Genomic DNA, 21,943 nt, shown 5'->3' on the forward strand with positions numbered 1-21,943 from the left:
GGGTTACAGCGAATCTGTTCTGAGGATAAAACGAAGCCCGATCAATGATCTTCTGCCTGCGTCCGCACAAACGAAGGACAGACAGAATACCGAGCCTAAGAGAATCAATTGAACTAAGGACTGTTAATTCCGTTTCTGCAGAATAACGGAATAACAGTATAGAAAACAACGAGACAGAGAAGCAGGAGAGTTTCTGGATATTTTTTGGTGTATCGAATGACTTAACCATTGACCTATTTATAGACTTATAGGCACCCTTACGTGAAAAGTTGTGTCTTTTGTAAACACACATTAGAAAGGGTATGTCTTTTGAAGACAATTAATTATGAGAAAGGATCATACCTTTTAGTAGGCACCTTTTCATGCAAATAATTAATTAGGAAGAGTCATGCCTCTTGGAGGCACCCCCATGTATCACATTCCTTCCTAACAATCACACCTCATTCTAATAGTCACACCCTAAGTTAATAGGTGTTATAATTATTCACGTAAAGTCATACCCCATGTGAAAATGTGTCGCATCTTTTCACAAATAACCTCCCGCAACCTTTTATTTTGAAAGATTGTAATTTGGCTAGTCTCACTTATCAGGGAAAAGATATGATGAGAGTTGGCTGCCTGCTGGTGATCTTTTGCTTTCAAAGTTTTGGTAAGTTATGACTGTGCTCCTTAAGCTATCGAACTTTTGTGGATTATTGATTCATCTCGACAAGAAGAATTGACGTTTTGAGTTTTTTTCATGAATTTTTCCTAAAAAAAAATTGAGTTCCGATGATAATTTTTTACAATTCGCATTCCTCTTGTTAAGACAAATAAAAAATTCATAAAATTTAACGCAAAAACTAGCAAAGGCGGAAAATTGAACAGAGACGCAACAAAAGACAAATTGGCTTTGTCAGGGAAAGTAGAAAAGTACTAAGCTTGAGTGATTCCTCCTCCATTGCTTCCACAAGCACGTAATAGGAAAATATACTTTAACAAATTAATGTCTTGTTGTCTTTGGTTTTCAAAAAATATCCCATAGATTCCTTTTAGATTCTTTTTATTTTCAATATTTCTTTTTATATCGCTCTTCACTTATTATCCTTACCATTTTTAAAAAAAAATTTCAAATTCAAATCCAAACACAGCATAAATGACGGAGTATCATAAAATCAAGTAGAACCCCAAAACACTAAGGTGGCGTTCCGTAATACTTTATAGATTTTTTTTTGTCCTTATTCAATTTTTTTTGGCGTTTATTTGTTTTGCACCTCATTTTTTTACTTTTTCGATTCGTTCCCAAAAAGTTTAGCTGAACTCAACCTAAGAATATTTATTTTATAAGAATTGCGCCATTTTGAAAATCACAAATAGTTCCTGCGTACGTGTCATGAAACAAATTAAAAATGATGCATAAAAATATTTATTTTTAATTCCAAATAATATATATTCCTCTTCATAATAAACTAACTCTTCATATTAACTCTGATAAAAAAAAAATACACTATATTAACTAATACTAATATATGCACAAAATCTCATATATTAGTTGCAAGATGCGATTAAAAAAGGACATAATATTTTACACTTGGCATCGACGAGTTTTCTTATTTTCAGTCAAATTGGATTAAACCCCACGTCGTATTAATTTACTAATTATTCTTTTGAGAGTAGTATGCCGAATAGCTTGACACAAATCTTTTCAAGATATGCTCATCCATTTGGAGATATACTGTACACCGTCCTTCAGACAAAAAACCATAGCATGATATGATTACTTATATATTGTCTCTCTCTATTTTTTATACTTTTGCCATTACAACTTTACAAGTATAAACTTTGTTTGGGCTAGGTGTTTAATTATGCACTACTGAATCGATCGAATCGATCGGTGTTCATAATATAAGACTGATGGTCAAATAAATCCTAAAATATATTATTATCGGCAAAATTTGGAAAAAAAATCCAAAAAACAAAACAGAAGTAGCAGAAGTATTTTCTCTTATTGGATCAAAACAACAACAAAAATTCAACTTTTGTCCAAAAAAGGCTGAAAGAGGAGAGCCCAAAATTGGAAAAAAAATCCAAATTGACAGGGCAAAACTGCAAATATAATAAAGAAAGCATTCTCTCGCCCCTTCTCTTCCCTTCTCTCTCTCTCTCTCTCTCTCTCTCTCTCTCTCTCTCATGGCTTCTGTACGAATCCCTCCCCCTCAAGTCCTCTCTGTTTCTTCCATGAAGTCAAAACCCTGATACTTCTTCTTCTCCTCCACAAAAAAACAAAAAACAAAAGTCAAAAAACGAATAGAAGTCCACAACCATGGCTCGACGAGCCTTACCGATCCTCAAAAAACTATCTGATCCCACCCACCCTCTCCCAGGGTTAGGCCGGACCCGGTCCGTCACCTACATGCCCCGACCCGGAGACGGCGCCCCGCGACCCGTAACCCTGATCCCGGGCGACGGAATCGGACCCCTGGTCACCAACGCGGTCGAGCAGGTCATGCAGGCGATGCACGCGCCGGTGTACTTCGAGCGGTACGATGTCCACGGGGAGATGAAGTCGGTGCCGGCCGAGGTGCTCGACTCGGTGCGGAAGAACAAGGTGTGCCTGAAAGGAGGGCTGAGGACGCCGGTCGGCGGCGGGGTGAGCTCGCTGAACGTGCAGCTGAGGAAGGAGCTCGATTTGTACGCGTCGCTGGTGAATTGTTTTAATTTGCAGGCGAGTACGGACGGAGGGGGCGGATGAGCCCGTTCTAATTTTTACTAGAATTATAGTCTCCGACCAAAAAGATATATGGTCCGCAAATCTAGGAATTAAAAGTAGTGTACTTTTGTTGAAGAAATTCGAACTTAATTTACCCAAAAAAAACTGGCAAAAAAGTTGGAAATTTTCTTGATAGTAGTGTAGTTTTTAAAGTCCTTGTTTTACTGACCAGGCAATCTTTTGAGACGGGGTGAGTGTGATTGCAGAAGAATGATACTGGTAGTTTTGAAATTTTACGAGAATTATAGTAGTATTTTTGAAAAAAATTTGAATTTTTGTTGAGAAAAATAGTTTTTTAAAGTTGTTAGTTTTGCGAACCGGACAATTTTTTTAGACGGAGTGAGTATAATTATAGTGAATGATACTAGCAGTTTTAAAATTTTACTAGATTTATAGGTACTTTTCAACGGCATCCGATGTATATAGGGTTCTTGATCCAAACACCCTATTTTTCATGTGTTTGGTCGGTTATGGCAGGACTCGTAGTTATATGCTTCGCCTGCCAAACTACATTTTGAACAATTCAACACTGCTCAACCAAGAGTTTTGGGAAAATTTGTAGGAATACTTTTATAGAACGTTGAATGTGCAGCTGAGGAAGGAGCTCGATTAACAGGCTAATTGTTTTAATTTGCAGGGGTTGCCCACGCGGCACGAGAACGTGGATATTGTTGTGGTGAGAGAGAATACGGAGGGGGAGTACTCAGGGCTCGAGCATGAGGTGGTTCCTGGTGTCGTCGAAAGCCTTAAGGTGTATATCTCTTAATTTTATGTTTGAACATCTGGTGTTGGAGTTATATTTGGAAAATCTTACATTGATACTGATTGAATGGCTATTAGAGCATCTCTGGCCCCTACTCATATTTTGTCCTCAAAATTGAGTAAAAATGTTAACAAAAGCTTCATTTGGTGAGGAAGATTACAATGGACAAATTGAAAATCTAAACACAAATGTGAGCAAAAGTTTTATTAATCACATGGTTGTAAATTTTGAGAGAGAGAGAGAGAGAGAGAGAGAGAGAGAGAGAGAGAGAGAGAAGTAGCCTTGCAAGATTTGAGTAAAATTTAGTCTAAGTTTGAGACATAGAGTGAAGTGGATTTTAAGGGGTATTCACTTGAAATTTAGGTTTGAAAGGAGGGAGAGAGAGAGAGAGAGAGAGAGAGAGAGAGAGAGAGAGAGGGCTGGAGTCTGGAGATATCTAAAGTCTTAAGTAACTTCACAGTGCAACTCATGGTACTTGGATCATTGTTTTGTTGGAACCTAGGGAAGGTTTTCTCATATTCAGGTTTGGATTATGTGAAATTCAAGAGAATACTTTGTGTTTCATAGATTATCATCAAGCAAGCCAACCCGAGGCTCGAATAAGTTGGATAGCGACTCAATTGGAGTCGGCTGCATGAATCCATTTTTTTCCATTGAGGTCTGTCAATCGTATTGTGTTTCATGATAGGGAACACCTAGCAATAACTCATTCATAATCGAATTCAAGTCATTAGGAGCTAATAGATACTTTTTCCAGATAAATTCCAGGGAGGAGTCATGACCTTCTTTTTCTTTTTCACTTCTTTGCCTTGCATGTAACAAACATCTTGTTCGGTATATAACCTCATTATACGTTCTATAATCGATTTTAGCTTGTCTGGGAATGACTTTTTAGGGGCTACTTCTGGAATGATTTTGACGCTTGAATTTAGCTTTCCTTCAACTGCCAAAATGTCTGTAAATGACAAATTTTCTTGTCATCAGTACCGTGTCCGTTCTGTGAAGTTGTTTTTCTCTTAGAAGTGAGCATAGGCGAGTTGGTATGGTACCAGAGAGAAGGTAGGTGGAATTGAGTGGAGGAGGGATGGAATGATTTTGGCTAGGGAGTCGATTCAGTCTTCCATCCCTAGTTGTTTGGTTTAGCGGAGAGGAACTCAGTTTGTTTTTGTTTTAATATTATCTGCTAAGTTATTTAATTCTTTTCCATCTTTTTTTCTCCATCTCAATATAGCGTAAGTTTGCCCCTTTCATTACTGCTACTTTGGTTGTCACAGTCTCTTGTTTTTTGTTGCTCTCTTAACAACACAAATGCAGAACTTTTTGCTGCTCCCTTTCTGCTCTAACAAAGGGCTGTTTGATAGAAGTTATGAAACTTAAAATTTTGGTAAAATTGTTCTAGTACTGAGTTTCTAGAGCTCAAACTTTTTGGTATTGGATTATTCAATTTCACAAAATGATATCAATAGTAGTACATTTCACATCCGGTATTCAACATTTAAAGATATGTTGAGTTTCTCTCGCTTAAAATTAGTAACATTTCTATAAATAAGCTTTCATATTTGGTTGATAGTTTCCTTCTCATCCTGCCATTTTGCTAGGTGATGAGCAAGTTCTGCTCAGAACGGATTGCGAAATACGCCTTTGAGTATGCTTACCTCAACAATAGAAAGAAAGTGACTGCTGTGCATAAAGCCAACATTATGAAACTAGCTGATGGTCTGTTCTTAGAATCCTGCCGAGAGGTCGCAAGCAAGTACCCCAGTATTAAGTACAATGAGATTATTGTAGACAACTGCTGCATGCAGCTTGTTTCGAAGCCCGAGCAATTTGATGTCATGGTAATGCAACTTTGATCGGAGTTTTTCAGTTCATAGATAGCCTGCAGTGATCCATTTTGTTCCTATGGCGAAGGATTTTTAGAATATTTATTGGTCCAAGTGATCTCCTGATGGCTGATGCCCTTGACACGATAACTTGCAGACTTGAGTCTGAATGAGGAAGACGTATGTTTCATGTTTATAAGAACCATATCCATGCCATCCCGAAGGCATAAAAGAAACGGGAGATTCTACATGAGTCCACTATATGTAGTCCAATTTCTCTCCTTCTCACCCACCTTATTTACTGGAGGTCAATAAGTTAGCTTTGTGTTTTGTAGGTTACTCCTAATCTCTACGGCAATCTAGTGGCAAACACAGCAGCTGGTATTGCTGGAGGCACTGGTGTCATGCCAGGAGGTACCCATCATCATCATAAGTATCAAACACATTCACACTGTTTTAGTTCCGTTTGTGATGCCATATTACTTTCTTGGTTGTGACTTACATTCCCGTAACTTGAAACTATCTCATGAAGTTACTCTAAAAACTCTCTGTTCCCCCTTGAGAATGGTAGTCTTGCTGATTCAGCCGTGGACAGGATATTTATATCTTGATACTCACAAACGATAATATAAGCTTTTGGTTGAGTTCAGGTAATGTGGGGGCCGATCATGCTGTTTTTGAGCAAGGTGCTTCAGCAGGGAACGTGGGAAGCGAGAAAATCTTGCAGCAAAAGAAGGCAAACCCGGTTGCATTACTTCTTTCGTCGGCCATGATGTTGAGACATCTCCAGTTCCCTTCATTTGCTGATCGGCTGGAGACTGCCGTGAAACGTGTGATTGCAGAGGGCAAGGTCCGGACTAAAGATCTCGGCGGGGACAGCACCACCCAAGAGGTTGTTGATGCAGTCATTGCAAATCTAGACTGACCTTCTTATGAATTGTTGCTCGTTCCCGGTGGAGATCTATCCATACCCCGGCATTCTGTTTCCAACATTTTTTGTAATCCAAATTTTTTTGAGCCGCAGCTTTTCGGAGAATGTTGTTATCCGGAATAAAGCGAATTGTACTAGTACATACTAAGCAAATGTAGTTTTCCAAAATAAAAAGAAGCCTCCAAAGCAAATGTAGTTTCCCAAAATAAGAAGCCGCCTCCGAAACGTTTCTCCCTCCTACGTGGCTTTTTCTTATTTCTCACATTTTTTACATCATTTTACTCATTTTCTATATCTTTTGTAAAATAAAAGAAAATGTTCTCTTTTGTATCAACAATGTCGTGCCCATTGAACGGGTGAGATGCTAGTGCTTGCACTCGAAAGCAGGGAAGGGAAATTTTTTGCCAATTGCTAGGAGTGTTTGGGAGACAATTTACTTTTCAGATTTTGGATTCCGAACTGCAAAATTGTTTGGATGATCCGAGATTTTGCTTAAGAGATCTGTGCGCGAAAATATAATCATAATCTAAAAAGCTCGCCCGAATGTGGTTGTTGGATTCTTGCTTTTCGGTTCATCTGCAAAATGCATTCTGACAAAGCAGATTTTGTGCAATTGGCTCCCAAAATGAGACTCAAATAGGGATGCCAACGAATCGAGTTGAACTTTGTAGTGTTCGAGCTCGGCTCATTTACTGAACGAACGTTAAACTTGAGCTCATTTGTAAACGGCCGAACCTGCAGGTTCTTTTAACTAAACAAGCCTCTATAACCAAGTTGAGCTTTAGAGAGTTGAGCTCGGCACTATTGGTGGTTTCAAACAAGATCACCTGTCTGATTAAAAACAAAAAAGACGAGATCACCTATAGCTGCCTGTTATGCATGTCGGCTTACCCACTCGTGGAAACCACAAATACAAAGATGGGATGCATTTTTTTATTTATTTAAATAACCGCATGGCTGGACTAGCATACACGCACTTCGATTAATTCTAAAACCCTAAAGATAACGACCTAGTATAACCCCAAGTGACCTAAGGTTTAAAATGTTTGACCTCATGAAAACGAGCACTAATTACTTTCTCACAATTACTTTCAAAGATGGGATGCGTCTTCTTTAACAATGTTATCCAAGAGGAGGTTGGAGATTTATTTTTAGCCTACGTTATCCGTGTGCGAGTCCCCATGCTGTGCAGTACAGAACCAAAATGTCAATATTCCAACCATATCCCAATTTGAATAATTTGCAGTACAAAACCAAAATGTCAATATTCCAATCATATCCCAATTTGAATAATTTGCTCTCTATCGTTTTGTTTTGCAAGAGTGGCCAACAAATTTCGACAAAGATCTTTATCATGAACTTTTACGCTTGCAATACTAATCGTTTCAAGGACAGAGCGGGAGACGGATAAATCTAGCTGACCATCGAGGACAGAGCGGAGACGGATAAATCTGGCCGACCATCGTACGCAAGTTTTAAAATTTCTCTAGAACTATAGTAGTTTTTACCTAAAAGAATTGAAATTATATAAGTTTGTCTACACAACATGCTTTTAAAAATATCTAAAAGCTGACCATTCAAGAACTTTTTGAACAATTCAATAATCGTACATCTCTGATTGTATACAACATTTAACACAAGTTCGTTTACTAAACAAGTTGAGCTTCAACGTGTTGAGCTAGGCTCATTTACTAAAGAAACCTAAAACTCGAGCTAGAGCTCAACTCGATCATTAAATGGGTCGAGCTGAGCTAAGTCTCGAGTTGCTCGCGAACAACTCAGTTCATTTGCAGCACCAACACGTGCATATACGGCCAATCAAATAGGACAAAAACATTAGTAACACTACCTTTCTTGAGTTTTGACACACGGACAAGTGACACAGCAATGAACAGGAAAGCCTTCACCTGTACACCGTTGATGTAGGCAATTAAAACACGCACCCACACTGGTAGACGGTGAGTCAAAAAAGGAATAGCCAAATTCCAATATATATTTAGAAGAGGACTGGGAGAGGAGGAAAGTCTCTCAGGGTGAATTCCTACAGTTGTGGTGACCAAGAGCAATGGAGAGGAAGGTGGCCATAATCGGAGCCGGTATCAGCGGCCTTCTAGCCTGTAAATACGCTCTATCGAAGGGTCATCGCCCGACAGTGTTCGAGGCTCAGAGCGGCCTCGGAGGGGTGTGGACTAAAACGGTAGAGATTACTAAGCTGCAGACTCCCAAACCGTTATACCAGTTCTCCGATTTTCCGTGGCCAGATTCTGTCACAGAAGTCTTTCCTGACCAAAACCAAGTGTTGGAGTATATCGAGTCGTATGCTCGCCAGTTTGATTTGCTACACCACATCAGATTCGACACTAAAGTGGTCAGCATCGACTACGAAGGTGCATCATCAGAGGTGCAAAAAGCATGGGCACTTTGGGGTGGAACAGGTGAACCATTTGACTCTAAAGGAGGAAAATGGTATATTACAATCCAAGACACCAAAAGCCTTTCTACTGAGGTATCTATCAATCTCTATCTACGTTACATGGACTTGAGTACGGTATCAGGTCTAGGCCTCGGCGTCGGACTTGTCTATTTCTTACGTTAAAAACACTGTATATAAAACTCTCATTTGCGTATCTACGAGTATTCGTAGTTTTGGAAGAAACTTAACTGGAAAATATCCAATTAAGCTGATCCAGTGGATTTGATCCAGTGTTTCGGATCCATTCTTTTTAAGATAAAAAAGTTTCGATCAGGCACTTAATGATATCCAATTAAGCTTATTTTTTGCATAGTTGTTCTACTCGATGAACTCTACAAAGTGAAAGTTTTCGATCATCGGAGCGAGACCGGAGTGGGCCCGAAAATCCGAGACAGAAGCCCCCCGCTTCCCACAGATACTGATGTAGGACAAGATCGTAGGATTTTTTTATATTTGGAATATTTAGGAACAATATTATTACGAAATTATATTTGTGCTGCCTGTTTTGCATGATTCTTATTTTTCTATTTCCTAGTTTTGGTAGGATTTATTATTCCCTTTGAGATGTTATTTTGGAGATTTTACTTTGCTTTTTATTATGGTCTTGGTTTCCAAGTAATTGTTTTGCTTGGTCACAACTCTAAGTAGTTACCTTATTGTTAGCACTCCTACTAGTACAAATAAGGGTGTAAGTAATTTAAACTTTTAAAGCTTTTTATCAATATTATTCAAACTTTGTCTCTTTCTCTCGTGGACTCGAGTTTATCATTCGTTCGATTAGTACGCAACTAATCTCTTTGTTAATTCCGCTGCGTCAAATGGTATCAGAGCCACGCTTTTCTTGGTTCGATGGCACCAAACACGGCTAAAGAAACACCCATTGACGTTGGTCATGGGCTTTCTGACCTAAGGAAGATGATGGAGGATAACCGAACACAGTTGCAAGATCGAAGCACTCAGTTAGCCGAGATCTGTTAGGATACTCGCACTCAGTTCACAGAGATCCGTGAGTTGCTGCAGGGGTTGACTCTACAAAATCGCCAAAGGCTAGAAAGGGTTGAGAAGGATCGTGTGGAGGGATTTGCCCACCGCCAACTTCTTAACGAGAATAGGAACCGCGTTGAGGGATTTGCCGCAATCAACATATTCATCAAAACGTTTCCAGAGGATATTCTTATTATCACTGCGATAGTAGGAATAAATTTGAAGGCAAGCTATTTGAGAATCATGATGATTATCAGTCGATGAAGCGGCAATCAAATTTCAGGTATTATAATAATTTACCTAAATTTAGTGGTTCTGAATATTTTGAGGATATTCTAGATTGGATACTTAATCTTGAGGATGCTTTTGAGTATATGAAAATCTTGAATGGGGAAAAGTGGAAGTACGTGTTGTTAAAAACTTACAGGTCTAGCCCTAGATTGGTGGTTAGATTTGCAATCTTTGCGAGATCAACAGAACAAACGCCATATTTGTGCATGGTCAAGAATAAAAAAATGTCTGATGGAGAGATTTTTGCCGCATAATTATAAACAATTATTGGATGAAAAGTACGGATCAAATCAACAGAATAAAACTACTTTTGCCAAAGATGTGATTGAAGAAATTGATAAGGTGGTCATAGAGGGAGTTGATAAAAAAATTGAAACAGAAGTTGGCGATCAAGTTGTTGAGGACCAAAACAGTTATCCATTGGACATGGTTCATACTAAAATTTGTATTAAAGAGGAGCCGAGCTTGCTTCAAGTGGATCACGTTGACCTCGACAATTGGGTTTAGCTAACTAGGGATGATTTTACCGAAAACGTCCCAAGTAATATTAGAGAGAAAGAGGATGGGGAAAAGAGGAGATGTTTGTTGATAGCCCAGATGAGTTAATTCTTTCTATTGCTAATTGGGAAGCAATGACTCCTGAAATTGAAGAGAATTTGGAGGAAAGAGATGATAGGTAGGATGCGGGGGCACATGAGCCAACCAATGGGCATCACCTCAAAGCTCTTAACGGTCAACATTCATCACTTAAGGGGAATATCAGTGGTCTAGTTGATGGACCTCATGAAGAAGAAAATCGACAAAGTGAGCTTTATGTTGATATTAGTGTCAAGAAAGATAGTTTGGCTAGCAATATAGAACTATTGGCTAATATTAGTCAAGAAAGGACTCATGATGGTGAAGATGGTAATGGTGAAGTTTTAGAATTGAAGGCACACATGACTTGTCTTGTTTTAATCTAGCAACTTCTGATCCTTGCATAGCCGACTGCAAAGGTGATGTTCCACTTACTTTAGGGACATCGAAGGAATCAAAACTAAATCAAGCTCAAGACAATTTGCAACATCAAATAATGCTCATTTATTAGATTTTCTTGGAGTGCATCAATTTGATTGGGTTCCCAACATTCGTCTGGTGAATCTTATCAACAAGTTGAAGCATGAAGAGAAAAGATCATTGCATGAATACTTTTCATTGAATAATTTTTGGAAGAGGAGCAATAAGCTGAAGCATTCTACGTTTTTTGGGTATTATCTTGTTTGTACTCGACTTGCTAAATATTGGAAGATAATACATCAATCTTTTGGATGTGAAGCCGAGTGGAGCTCATTATTGAAGTTCAAGTTCAAAAAATTTAATTTGAAGTACAAAATTGATGTGGACAAGCGCCAACGTGTGAAGTTGTTTCGAGCAACGAGAACTCGAGGTCGAGTTCTTTTGAAGAAAAGGAGATTGATGTAGGACAAGATCGTAGGTTTTTTTTTTGTTATATTTGGAAACTATTATTTAGGAATAATATTATTACGAAATTATATTTGTGTTGCATGTTTTGCACGTTTCTTATTTTTCTATTTCCTAGTTTTGGTAGGATTTATTATTCCCTTGGAGATGTTATTTTGGAGATTTTACTTTCCTTTTTATTATGGTCTTGGTTTCCAAGTAATTGTTTTGCTTGGTCACCACTCTGCATTGTTCGGTTGTGGGTTTGAAAAATTTTTGGGTTTGGTTTTTGGGGTTTGAAAAATTTTTTCCAAACCCCCCACGACCGAACAAGGGCTAAGTAGTTACCTTATTGTTAGGACTCCTACTAGTACAAATAGGGGTGTAAGTTATTTAAACTTTTAAAGCTTTTTACCAATATTATTCAGAATTTGTCACGTTCTCTCGTGGACTCGAGTTTATCATTCGTTCGATTAGTACGCAACTAATCTCTTTGTTAATTCCGCTGCATCAGATACTTAATAGATTGTGAAAAGTCCATGTAACATAGTCTATCACAAATCGATTAATTTTAAATTCTAACAGAATGATGACCCTACGTTTTCATTCATGGTTATACATACAGGTTTGTCAATTTGATTTTGTGATAATATGTCTGGGAAGGTTCAGTGGGATTCCAAACATTCCAGAATTTCCTCAAGGCAAGGGTCCTGAAGTGTTTCAGGGAAAGGTTATACACTCCATGGATTACGCTGACATGGATTACGCAACTGCTAAAGAATTGGTCAAAGGAAAGCGGGTCGCTGTTGTTGGACTCCAGAAATCGGCACTTGACATTGCAATGGAGTGCTCAACAGCAAATGGTGAAACCACGAGACCGTAATTTATCAGATACTGACTTTTAACAGAATCAACGTTTTGTTCACCATGAGACTAAATGAACTCTAACCATGATCATTTGATTTCGTTTCTTCCTTTCCATTCCCAAAGGTTTCAGTTTATTATCCTAATCACCTTATATTTTTTGTGGCTCATAGGGATGGATCTTCCCTGCACTGTCATATACAGAACTGAGCACTGGAGCATTCCTGATTACCAGCCATGGGGAGTTCCCTTAGCATATCTCTACCTTAATCGCTTCTCAGAGCTATCAATTCACAAGCCTGGTGAAGGGCCTCCACTTAGTCTTCTAGCCACATTGCTTTCTCCTGTGGTAACCTCCCTTTTTCCGAATTCATGCTACTTCCCAAGTGATAAATCTACTCCTATTTTCATCAAGGAATCCTATTTGTCACACTAATTTGACAGAGATGGGCATTTTCAAAATTCGTCGAAAGTCATGTGAAACACAAGCTTAAGCTCGCGAAGTTTGGTATGGTGCCAAAACATAGTTTCCTACAAGAACTCAGTTCCTGCTTGACCTCAACAGTGCCCGATGACTTCTACAATAGGGTTGAGAAGGGAAGCATCAGATTGAAGAAAGCTCCAAGCTTTAGCTTTTGCAAAGAAGGTATTCTGATAGATGGCAAGACCGAAACTCTAAAGGCAGATTTGGTCATATTGGCTACCGGGTTCAATGGTGTTAAAAAGCTTCAAGACATTTTCGCCTCCCCATCCTTTCAGGACCTCATAGCCGGGTCACCTGATAAAACAGTTCCTCTCTACAGGTTAGCACTTGAAAATAAGGAAATGGTTTAGTAAATAGTAATGTAGTATATGTTCACAATAACTACAACATTTGGTCTCAATTTGAAAGCTATACATTAACACAAACTTTTGTTTTAAAAGGGAATGCATTCACCCCCGAATTCCACAGCTTGCGGTCATTGGATTCTCGGAGAGTGTTGCGAATTTGTACACCTCGGAGATGAGGTGTCGGTGGCTAGCAGAGCTACTTGACGGCACATTCAAGCTACCCAGCATCAAAGAGATGGAAAAGGATATAGCAGAATGGGATGAATACATGAAGCAATACTCTGACAAAAACTACCGGAGATCTTGCATCGGTGCCCTTCATATATGGTACAATGACCAACTCTGCAAGGACATGGGATGGAACCCAAAGAGGAAGAAGGGATTGGTCGCTGAGTTGTTCGAGCCATACGGTCCGATGGACTATGCTTGTCCCTAAAGCTCAAGGTTTTTTCTACATAAGGTGTTGGTGTGTAATGTCACTAGCAAGATTTTACAGACATTGTGGTGATGTTACCAACTACCAACTATGTTTGAATAAAGTTAAGAGAACTGGAAATTCAAACCACCATGAATTGCTCCGAAAGAATAGTATACGCAGATAACTAGAGAATGTGCACTAAAAAACATTGAACATTATAAAATAAAAGAAGGGGAACGACATGTGTCATATTTAGTAAACTTATCTAAGAGGAGTTCGGTACTTTAATTTTTTTGATAACCGGATGTCCAGACCATAAAAACCCTCATTGACTTCTTGCATTATTCCTCATCACCAAATGCTAGAAATCTTGGTTCCGTGGCAGTAAAGTTTTAATATTGTTAAATGGGATGCTCAGAAAGTTTCAATAACACTAGTCAAAAAGAAAATTTTAAACTATGTCGAGAACAAGCACAACCTTTTGTATTTTCAAAGGAAAAAAATTCACCAAATTGCTGCTATTTTTACCTACTAAAATTTATGTGGAATCCAACATTTGAAATACCATCAGTCCTGCAAGTTTGGCACACAACCATACGAAATCATCTCGGCATCATCATTCAATCAGAATCTAAAAAGCTCGCCCGAATGTGATTGTTGGATTCTTGCTTTTGGAATGTGTGGCAAATAGAACCTTTGACTTCATGGGGACGGGCACATATTACTTTCAAAGATAAGATGCATCTTCTTTAGGAGGGCTGCTTTCCTCCTCCCCGGCCCCACACCCCATTTCCCATATTACCCCCTCCCTTCCCCCCTTCTCCTGCTCCTCCCTCCTTTCATTTACTTTTTTTTTTCTTCTTTATTTGTTTTTGTTTTTTTCTGTTAGAATTTTTTTTTCGTTTTTTTTCTCTTTATTTCCTTTTGATTCCTTCCACTTTGAATCTTTTTTTTGTTATTTTAATAATATTTTCTATTTTCTTTATTTGTTTCTTTTTCCATTTACCTCCCTTTTTTATTTTTTTTTTGGTTAACTCAAATTCTATTTTCAATTAAAATTGACTTTATACTTAATAAATTTATATTATTTTAATTAGTTAATTAGTCTTAACAATGAATAATAAAAATAACTTGTAATGAACAATAATAAATTGAAATAAAATTTCATTTTATTATAATTGAGTACATATTGTCAAAACATGAAAATACATAAAAACACAAATTTTAATCAATATCTCCTCCAAATGCTGCTCCCGGCGTGCTTATACCCATTACTTCGTACCACAATAGCAAACGTGTTTCATAACTGGCAGCCCATCCTTTAGCTTCATCCGATGAATTCTCCTCCCACCATGTTGGGATGGGTGGTACAGGGTAATGAGGTTCTAAGAAAATTTGCACGAAGTGATTGTTGTTAACACGGGCAATAGCAATTTCCCGGCGGTATTCGACTGGAACTGGAGGGGACCTCAATGGCAAATTTTTGTGGATTATGTTTGACATAGAAATAACCAGGAAAGTCCCAGGTCAGATGGTCGGACGAGTCCAATTAGAATCACCATTCCTTCCTTAGTCGGTACGAAGCCAGACTTGTTGACAAACTTTCGAGGGTGTTAGCCTCGGGTTACTCCACAATTGTAAAAACGATCATAAAGCATAGTGTCACATGGACGGACACCTTTGGAGTGGAAACCACTTATGCTTTAGACCAGTAATTTTAGTAGAATAAGTTTGCTAGCTATCTTTAGTATTTTAACTTAATATGCATTTTTAAACACAAAAATAAAATATAACAGAAGGTTACGGTAGCTTACGGAAGATGAATGTGGCTATCGAACGAAGTGACTTCTTACGGTAAGCTTACGGTAGCTTCGAAAGAGAAAAGAAAATACTTTTTTTTTCTCTCGAAAATAAATATTGACTAAACTTCTAAATTTGTTGGATCGAGAGGCTGATCGGGTGGTGGTTTGGTGGCAGCCTTGGGTTGAGTTTCTTGAAGAACTCAAGAAGAAACTCAATAATACCAAGAACAAAGTAAGAACAAAGAGCAAACACAAAGTTTCTAGAGAGAAAAGTTGGAGAGATTCAAGGTGTGAATTGAATGGTTTCACAAAGGGTTCTATTTATAGGAAAATGAGGACCTCTCTCCTCACCCCATATGCCCCCCCCCCTCATATTTGCTCTATGGTTGAAGTCTAATTCTAGGTTCAAGTCTAATAAAAATATAGTTACAAAAATAAATGTTTCAATTTTCAATCTGTTTGAACTGGTGCAAAAATGTTATTTTTCTGATCATTTCATCCTAAATGGTCGTACTAAATTTTTGCCTCCAAGGCCTTTCAATGAACACCCTAAGAGAGTCTTGAAACTAAATAATGAGTTTTAGGGTGTTTGTTGAAAAGTCTTAGAGCAAAAAATTCATTATGATCATTTAAAATAAAATTATCAAAAAAATACGATTTTTGACCCGGTGTAATTATAGAAATTAAATAAATAAGATAAAATTAATTAAATAAAAATAAAATTTAAAAGGTGAAGGTGTTTTAAGAGGGGAGGGGGGCCGGGGGATAATCCGGGTTTTAAGGAAAGGCTGGAGTTTGATTTAAAAAAAAAAAGAAAACAAAAAGAAAAGGCTGGGGGGGGGGGGGGGGGGGGGGCGGGTAAAAAAAAAGGGAAAACGGCCGGGTAAGAAAAAAAGAAAACAAACAGGGAAGGCTGGGGGGGGGTAAAAATAAAAGAAAAGAAAAAGGAAAAGGGAAGGTGGGGAAAAAGAAAACAATCAGGGAAGCCCTCGCCGGGGGGGGGGGGGGGGGGGGGGGGGTGTAAAAATAAAAGAAAACAAAAAGGAAAAGGGAAGGCTGGGGTAAGGGTAAGGACGTAAATTTGGTGTGGGGCCGGGGGTGGGGTGTCAGGGGGAATAGCAATTTTCCTTCTTTAGCAATGTTATCCAAGAGGAGGTTGGAGCTTTATTTTTAGCCTTACGTTATCTGAGCTTTATTTTTAGACTTACGTTATCTGTGTCTGAGTGCCCATGCTGTGCGGTACAAAATCAAAATGTCAATATTCCAACCGTATCCCAATTTGAATAATTTGCTTTCTATCGTTTTGGATAAGTGGCAAACAAATTTCGAGAAAGATCTTACTTTATCATGAACTTTCACCCTCGCAATAATGCTGCTGCAATACTAGTGTTTTCAAGGACGGACTGGGAGACAGATAGAATCTGGCCGGCCGTCGTACCCAAATTTTAAAATTTCTCTAGAACTATAGTAAGTAGTTTTTTCCTAAAAGAATTGAAATTAGTATAAGTTTGTCTACCCAACATGTCTTTAAAAATATCTAAAAGCTGTCCATTCAGATTTTTTTGAACAACTCAATAATCGTCCTTTGTGAATGGGAGAAAGAGATGGACAAGTTTCCCGCTCCTAGTCAACACTCTGAAGCTTGTCTCGTTTACAGAGGCTCGTTTCGTAAACAAGCCGAACTTCAAAGTGTTGAGGTAGGCTCTTTTACTAAAGAAACCTAAAACTCGAGCTAGAGCTCAACTCAATCACTAAACGAGCCGAGCCGAGCTAAGTCACGAGCTGCTCGTGAGCATCTCAATTCGTTTGCAGCCCCAACACCGTGCATATACGACCAATCAAATAGGACAAAAGCATTAGTAAGACAAGTGACACAGCCATGAACAGGAAAGCCTTCACCGGTACAACGTTGTTATAGCCTATAGGCAATTAAAACCCGCACCCACACTGGTAGACGGTGAGTCAAAAAAGGAATAGCCAAATTCCAATATATATTTGGAAGAGGACTGGGAGAGGAGGAAAGTCTCTCAGGGTGAATTCCTACAGTTGTGGCGACCAAGAGCAATGGAGAGGAAGGTGGCCATAATCGGAGCCGGTATCAGCGGCCTTCTAGCCTGTAAATACGCTCTATCGAAGGGTCATCGCCCGACAGTGTTCGAGGCTCAGAGCGGCCTTGGAGGGGTGTGGACTAAAACTGTAGAGATTACTAAGCTGCAGATTCCCAGACCGTTCTACCAGTTCTCCGATTTTCCGTGGCCAGATTCTGTCACAGAAGTCTTTCCTGACCAAAACCAAGTGTTGGAGTATATCGAGTCGTATGCTCGGCAGTTTGATTTGCTACACCACATCAGATTCGACACTAAAGCGGTCAGCATCGACTACGAAGGTGCATCATCAGAGGTGCAACAAGCATGGGCACTTTGGGGTGGAACAGGTGAACCATTTGACGCTAAAGGAGGAAAATGGTATATTACAATCCAAGACATCAAAAGCCTTTCTACTGAGGTATCTATCAATTTCCATCTACGTTACATGGACTTGAGTACGGATATCAGGTCTAGGTGTCGGACTCGTCTAAATCTTACGTTAAAAACACTGTATATAAAACTCTCATTTGCGTATCTATGAGTATTCATAGTTTGGGAAGAAACTTAACTGGTAAATATGTGTTCTAATTAACTCTCGAATTAAGAGTATTGAATACATAACCCACATCTTGTTCAAGTATCGAGTGCCCGACACAGATACTTAATAGATTGTGAAAAGTCCATGTAACATAGTCTATCACAAATTGATTAATTCTAAATTCTAACAGAATGATTACCCTACGTTTTCATGCATGGTTATACATACAGGTTCGTCAATTTGATTTTGTGATAATATGTCTGGGAAGGTTCAGTGGGATTCCAGACATTCCAGAATTTCCTCAAGGCCAGGGTCCTGAAGTGTTTCAGGGAAAGGTTATACACTCCATGGATTATGCTGCCATGGATTACGCAACTGCTAAAGAATTGGTCAAAGGAAAGCGGGTCGCTGTTGTTGGACTCCAGAAATCGGCACTTGACATTGCAATGGAGTGCTCAACAGCAAATGGTGAGACCGCAAGACCGTAATTTATCAGATACTGACTATTAACAGAATCAACTTTTTGTTCCCCATGAGACTAAATCAACTCTAAGCTTGATCATTCGATTTCGTTTCTTCCTTTCCATTCCCAAAGGTTTCAGTTTATTATCCTAATCACCTTATATTTTTTGTGGCTCATAGGGATGGATCTTCCCTGTACTGTCATATACAGAACTGAGCACTGGAACATCCCTGATTTCCAGCCATGGGGAGTTCCCTTAGCATATCTCTACCTTAATCGCTTCTCAGAGCTATCAATTCACAAGCCTGGTGAAGGGCCTCTACTTAGTCTTCTAGCCACATTGCTTTCTCCTGTGGTAACCTCTCTTTTTTCGAATTCATGCTACTTCCCAAGTGATAAATCTACTCCAATTTTTCATCAAGGAATCCTATTTGTCACACTAATTTGACAGAGATGGACATTTTCAAAATTCGTCGAAAGTCATGTGAAACACAAGCTTAAGCTCGCGAAGTTTGGTATGGTGCCAAAGCATAGTTTCCTACAAGAACTCAGTTCCTGCTTGACCTCAACAGTGCCCGATGACTTCTACAATAGGGTTGAGAAGGGAAGCATCAGATTGAAGAAAGCTCCAAGCTTTGGCTTTTTCAAAGAAGGTATTCTGATAGATGGCAAGACCGAAACTTTAAAGGCAGATTTGGTCATATTGGCTACCGGGTTCAATGGTGTTAAAAAGTTTCGAGACATTTTCGCCTCCCCATCCTTTCAGGACCTCATAGCCGAGTCACCTGATAAAACAGTTCCTCTCTACAGGTTAGCACTTGAAAATAAGGAAATGGTTTAGTAAATAGTAATGTAGTATATGTTCACAATAACTACAACATTTGGTAATTGAGTCTCAATTTGGAAGCTATACATTAACACAAACTTTTGTTTCAAAAGGGAATGCATTCACCCCCGAATTCCACAGCTTGCGGTCATTGGATTCTCGGAGAGTTTCGCGAATTTGTACACCTCGGAGATGAGGTGTCGGTGGCTAGCAGAGCTACTTGACGGCACATTCAAGCTACCCAGCATCAAAGAGATGGAAAAGGATATAGCAGAATGGGATGAATACATGAAGCAATACTCTGACAAAAACTTCCGGAGATCTTGCATCGGTGCCCTTCATATATGGTACAATGACCAACTCTGCAAGGACATGGTATGGAACCCAAAGAGGAAGAAGGGATTGGTCGCTGAGTTGTTCGAGCCATACGGTCCAATGGACTATGCTTGTCCCTAAAGCTCAAGGTTTTTTCTAAATAAGGTGTTGGTGTGTAATGTCACTCGCAAGATTTTACAGACATTGTGGTGATGTTACCAACTACCAACTATGTTTGAATAAAGTTAAGTGAACTGGAAATTCTGTGTCTAGTGACAAACAGAAACTCAAACCACCATGAATCGCTCCGAAAGAATATTATACGCTGATAACTAGAGAATAAGCACTAAAAATCATTGAACATTATAAAATAATAGAAGGGGAACTACATGCATCATATTTTGTAAACTTATCTTAGAGGAGTTTGGTTCTTTAATTTTTTTTGATAACCGGATGGCCGATCCATAAAAACCCTCATTGACTCTTGCATTATTCTTTATCACCAAACGCTAGCCCGCCTCTTACGAAATGTCGCTTGTTCCCGGTGGAGATCTATTCATACCCCGGCATTCTGTTTCCAACATTTTTCCTAATCCAAATTATTTTGAGCTGCAGCTTTTCGGAGAATGCTGTTATACGGAATTGTGCGAATTGATCTTTTGAGTTTGGAAATATACTTGTATAACACTCGAACTGAGAGTTTTACTTGTTCCCAGTTTTCTACTTTTTTTTTATCAGAAATTCCCAGTTTTCTACTTGATGTGAGGGTTTCAATTCTTCCAATTTTCTACTTGATGTAAACTCTATAAAACTGATTGCATTGTGCTTGCACTCGAAAGCAGGGAAGGGAATTTTAAAGCCGATAGCTAGGAGTGTTTAGGAGAGTTTACTTTTTCAGACGTGTTAGGGATACATGAAAGAAATAGATGAAAAGTGTCCATGAAAAACACATGAGTGTGAATCTGGACCGTTCATGTGTTTTTCATGTACCGTATGAACCTTCATGATCCGAAATTTTGCTGAAGAGGTCTGTGCACGAAAATATAATCAGAATCTAAAAAGCTCGTCCGAATGTGATTGTTGGATTCTTGCTTTTCAGTTCATCGGCAAAATGCATTCTGACAAAGCAGATTTTGCAATTGGCTCCCAAAATGAGACTCTCAAATAAGGATGCAAAGTAGCCGAGCCGAGCTGAGCTAAGCTTCATAGTGTTCGAGTTCGGCTTGTTTACTAAATGAGCCTCAAACTTGAGCTCAAGCTCAACTCATTTGTCAACAAGCTAAACACGCGGGTTCATTTAATTACTAAACGATCCTCTATAAGCGTGTCAAGCTTTTTCGAGTAAGGCTTTAGAAAGTTGAGCTCAGCACTATTACTACATGAGCCTAAAACTCGAGCTCAGCTCGATTACTAATCAAGTTGAGCCGAGCCAAGCTCCTAACAAGTTGATGATCATCGAGCACTATGAAGTCTAAAGCAAAGCTCGATTACAAATAGATTGGAACACAAATTGTGTCCAGAACCGTTCTGTATGGATCCTACCTTTACTTTGTGTGACACACATGCATTAGATCTATGCTCTTTCTTCCACTTTTTAGCATCCAAATGAAATCATCATGACATTATGACCTCGCATGGGCCCCCTCCATTCTCTCGCAATTGCACGTACCGCGTTTCTGGGAACAAGGGGTATCCTACTAACCATTTTTTTTTATAGGCAAAAGTAACATTTTATTAGGGGGAAAGGGGCAAGGGAATCCAACAAAAAGTTGGACAATTATAGCCAAATGAGACAAGTCCAACCTCATGGGGCCAAAGCCCAAAACAGAAGGCCTAGAAGCCCAGATAAAACAATACAAGCACAACCCCAAATGGGCCAAAACACCCAGATCTAAACAATTAAGCTCAAAATCAAGAAAACCTTAAACCTAACTCCCTCATCTGTGCACATTCAGCCACCCCACTCGCCACCGCCCACAATAACAAACAGCAACCATCATCCAAACCAATCCCTGCCTCCATGCTCCACAACACCACCATTGGTAACCCCATGGAGACAGACAGATCCGTCACCCCCGTCCACTGCCGCGGAAGCATTACAGCCGTTAAGCAAGAACCAAACCACCCAACAGTGATATGGCGAACACACAACGTCATCCATCAACACCACCGCATGCCCACCCAAGCCGTTAGGCACACTCCTTAGAACCCAGCAGAAAAACGAAGGGGAGAGCAAAACAAGCAGCTTGACGAACGAGAACGGGAGAAACAGAGGGTAACCAAAAGTCGGATGCACACATACCAACAAACTAGGGGGTCGGAAAAAAGAGAGGGAGAAAGAGAGA

The 21,943-nt window shown here is 39.2% G+C and overlaps 3 protein-coding genes across 4 annotated transcripts; all 3 read left to right on the forward strand.

Annotated features, from left to right (window-relative positions):
- The first annotated feature begins 2,103 nt into the window (after positions 1 to 2,103).
- LOC131325539 (isocitrate dehydrogenase [NAD] regulatory subunit 1, mitochondrial) lies at positions 2,104 to 6,440 on the forward strand. Of its 2 annotated transcripts, none has more exons than XM_058357854.1 (5): positions 2,104 to 2,704; positions 3,387 to 3,500; positions 5,111 to 5,350; positions 5,671 to 5,749; positions 5,986 to 6,440. In XM_058357854.1, exons 1-5 carry the CDS (start codon positions 2,303 to 2,305, stop codon positions 6,258 to 6,260), a joined length of 1,110 nt encoding a protein of 369 aa, XP_058213837.1. In that variant the 5' UTR covers positions 2,104 to 2,302; the 3' UTR covers positions 6,261 to 6,440. The 2 variants fall into 2 exon arrangements, with proteins under 2 accessions (XP_058213837.1, XP_058213836.1); XM_058357853.1 differs by having other exon boundaries at positions 2,104 to 2,683; positions 3,366 to 3,500.
- Positions 6,441 to 8,160: 1,720 nt separating this feature from the next.
- On the forward strand, positions 8,161 to 13,711 carry LOC131325543 (probable flavin-containing monooxygenase 1). The gene is made up of 5 exons (XM_058357859.1): positions 8,161 to 8,772; positions 12,080 to 12,317; positions 12,492 to 12,667; positions 12,763 to 13,121; positions 13,243 to 13,711. The coding sequence occupies exons 1-5, from the start codon at positions 8,332 to 8,334 to the stop codon at positions 13,583 to 13,585; spliced, it is 1,557 nt and encodes a 518-aa protein (XP_058213842.1). The 5' UTR covers positions 8,161 to 8,331; the 3' UTR covers positions 13,586 to 13,711.
- Positions 13,712 to 17,262: 3,551 nt separating this feature from the next.
- On the forward strand, positions 17,263 to 19,860 carry LOC131325545 (probable flavin-containing monooxygenase 1). Its single transcript, XM_058357861.1, has 5 exons — positions 17,263 to 17,874; positions 18,225 to 18,462; positions 18,637 to 18,812; positions 18,909 to 19,267; positions 19,397 to 19,860. Exons 1-5 carry the CDS (start codon positions 17,434 to 17,436, stop codon positions 19,737 to 19,739), a joined length of 1,557 nt encoding a protein of 518 aa, XP_058213844.1. The 5' UTR covers positions 17,263 to 17,433; the 3' UTR covers positions 19,740 to 19,860.
- The last annotated feature ends 2,083 nt before the right edge of the window (positions 19,861 to 21,943 follow it).

This window comes from Rhododendron vialii, chromosome 5a (assembly GCF_030253575.1).
Source record: "Rhododendron vialii isolate Sample 1 chromosome 5a, ASM3025357v1".
Classification (NCBI taxonomy): domain Eukaryota; kingdom Viridiplantae; phylum Streptophyta; class Magnoliopsida; order Ericales; family Ericaceae; genus Rhododendron; species Rhododendron vialii.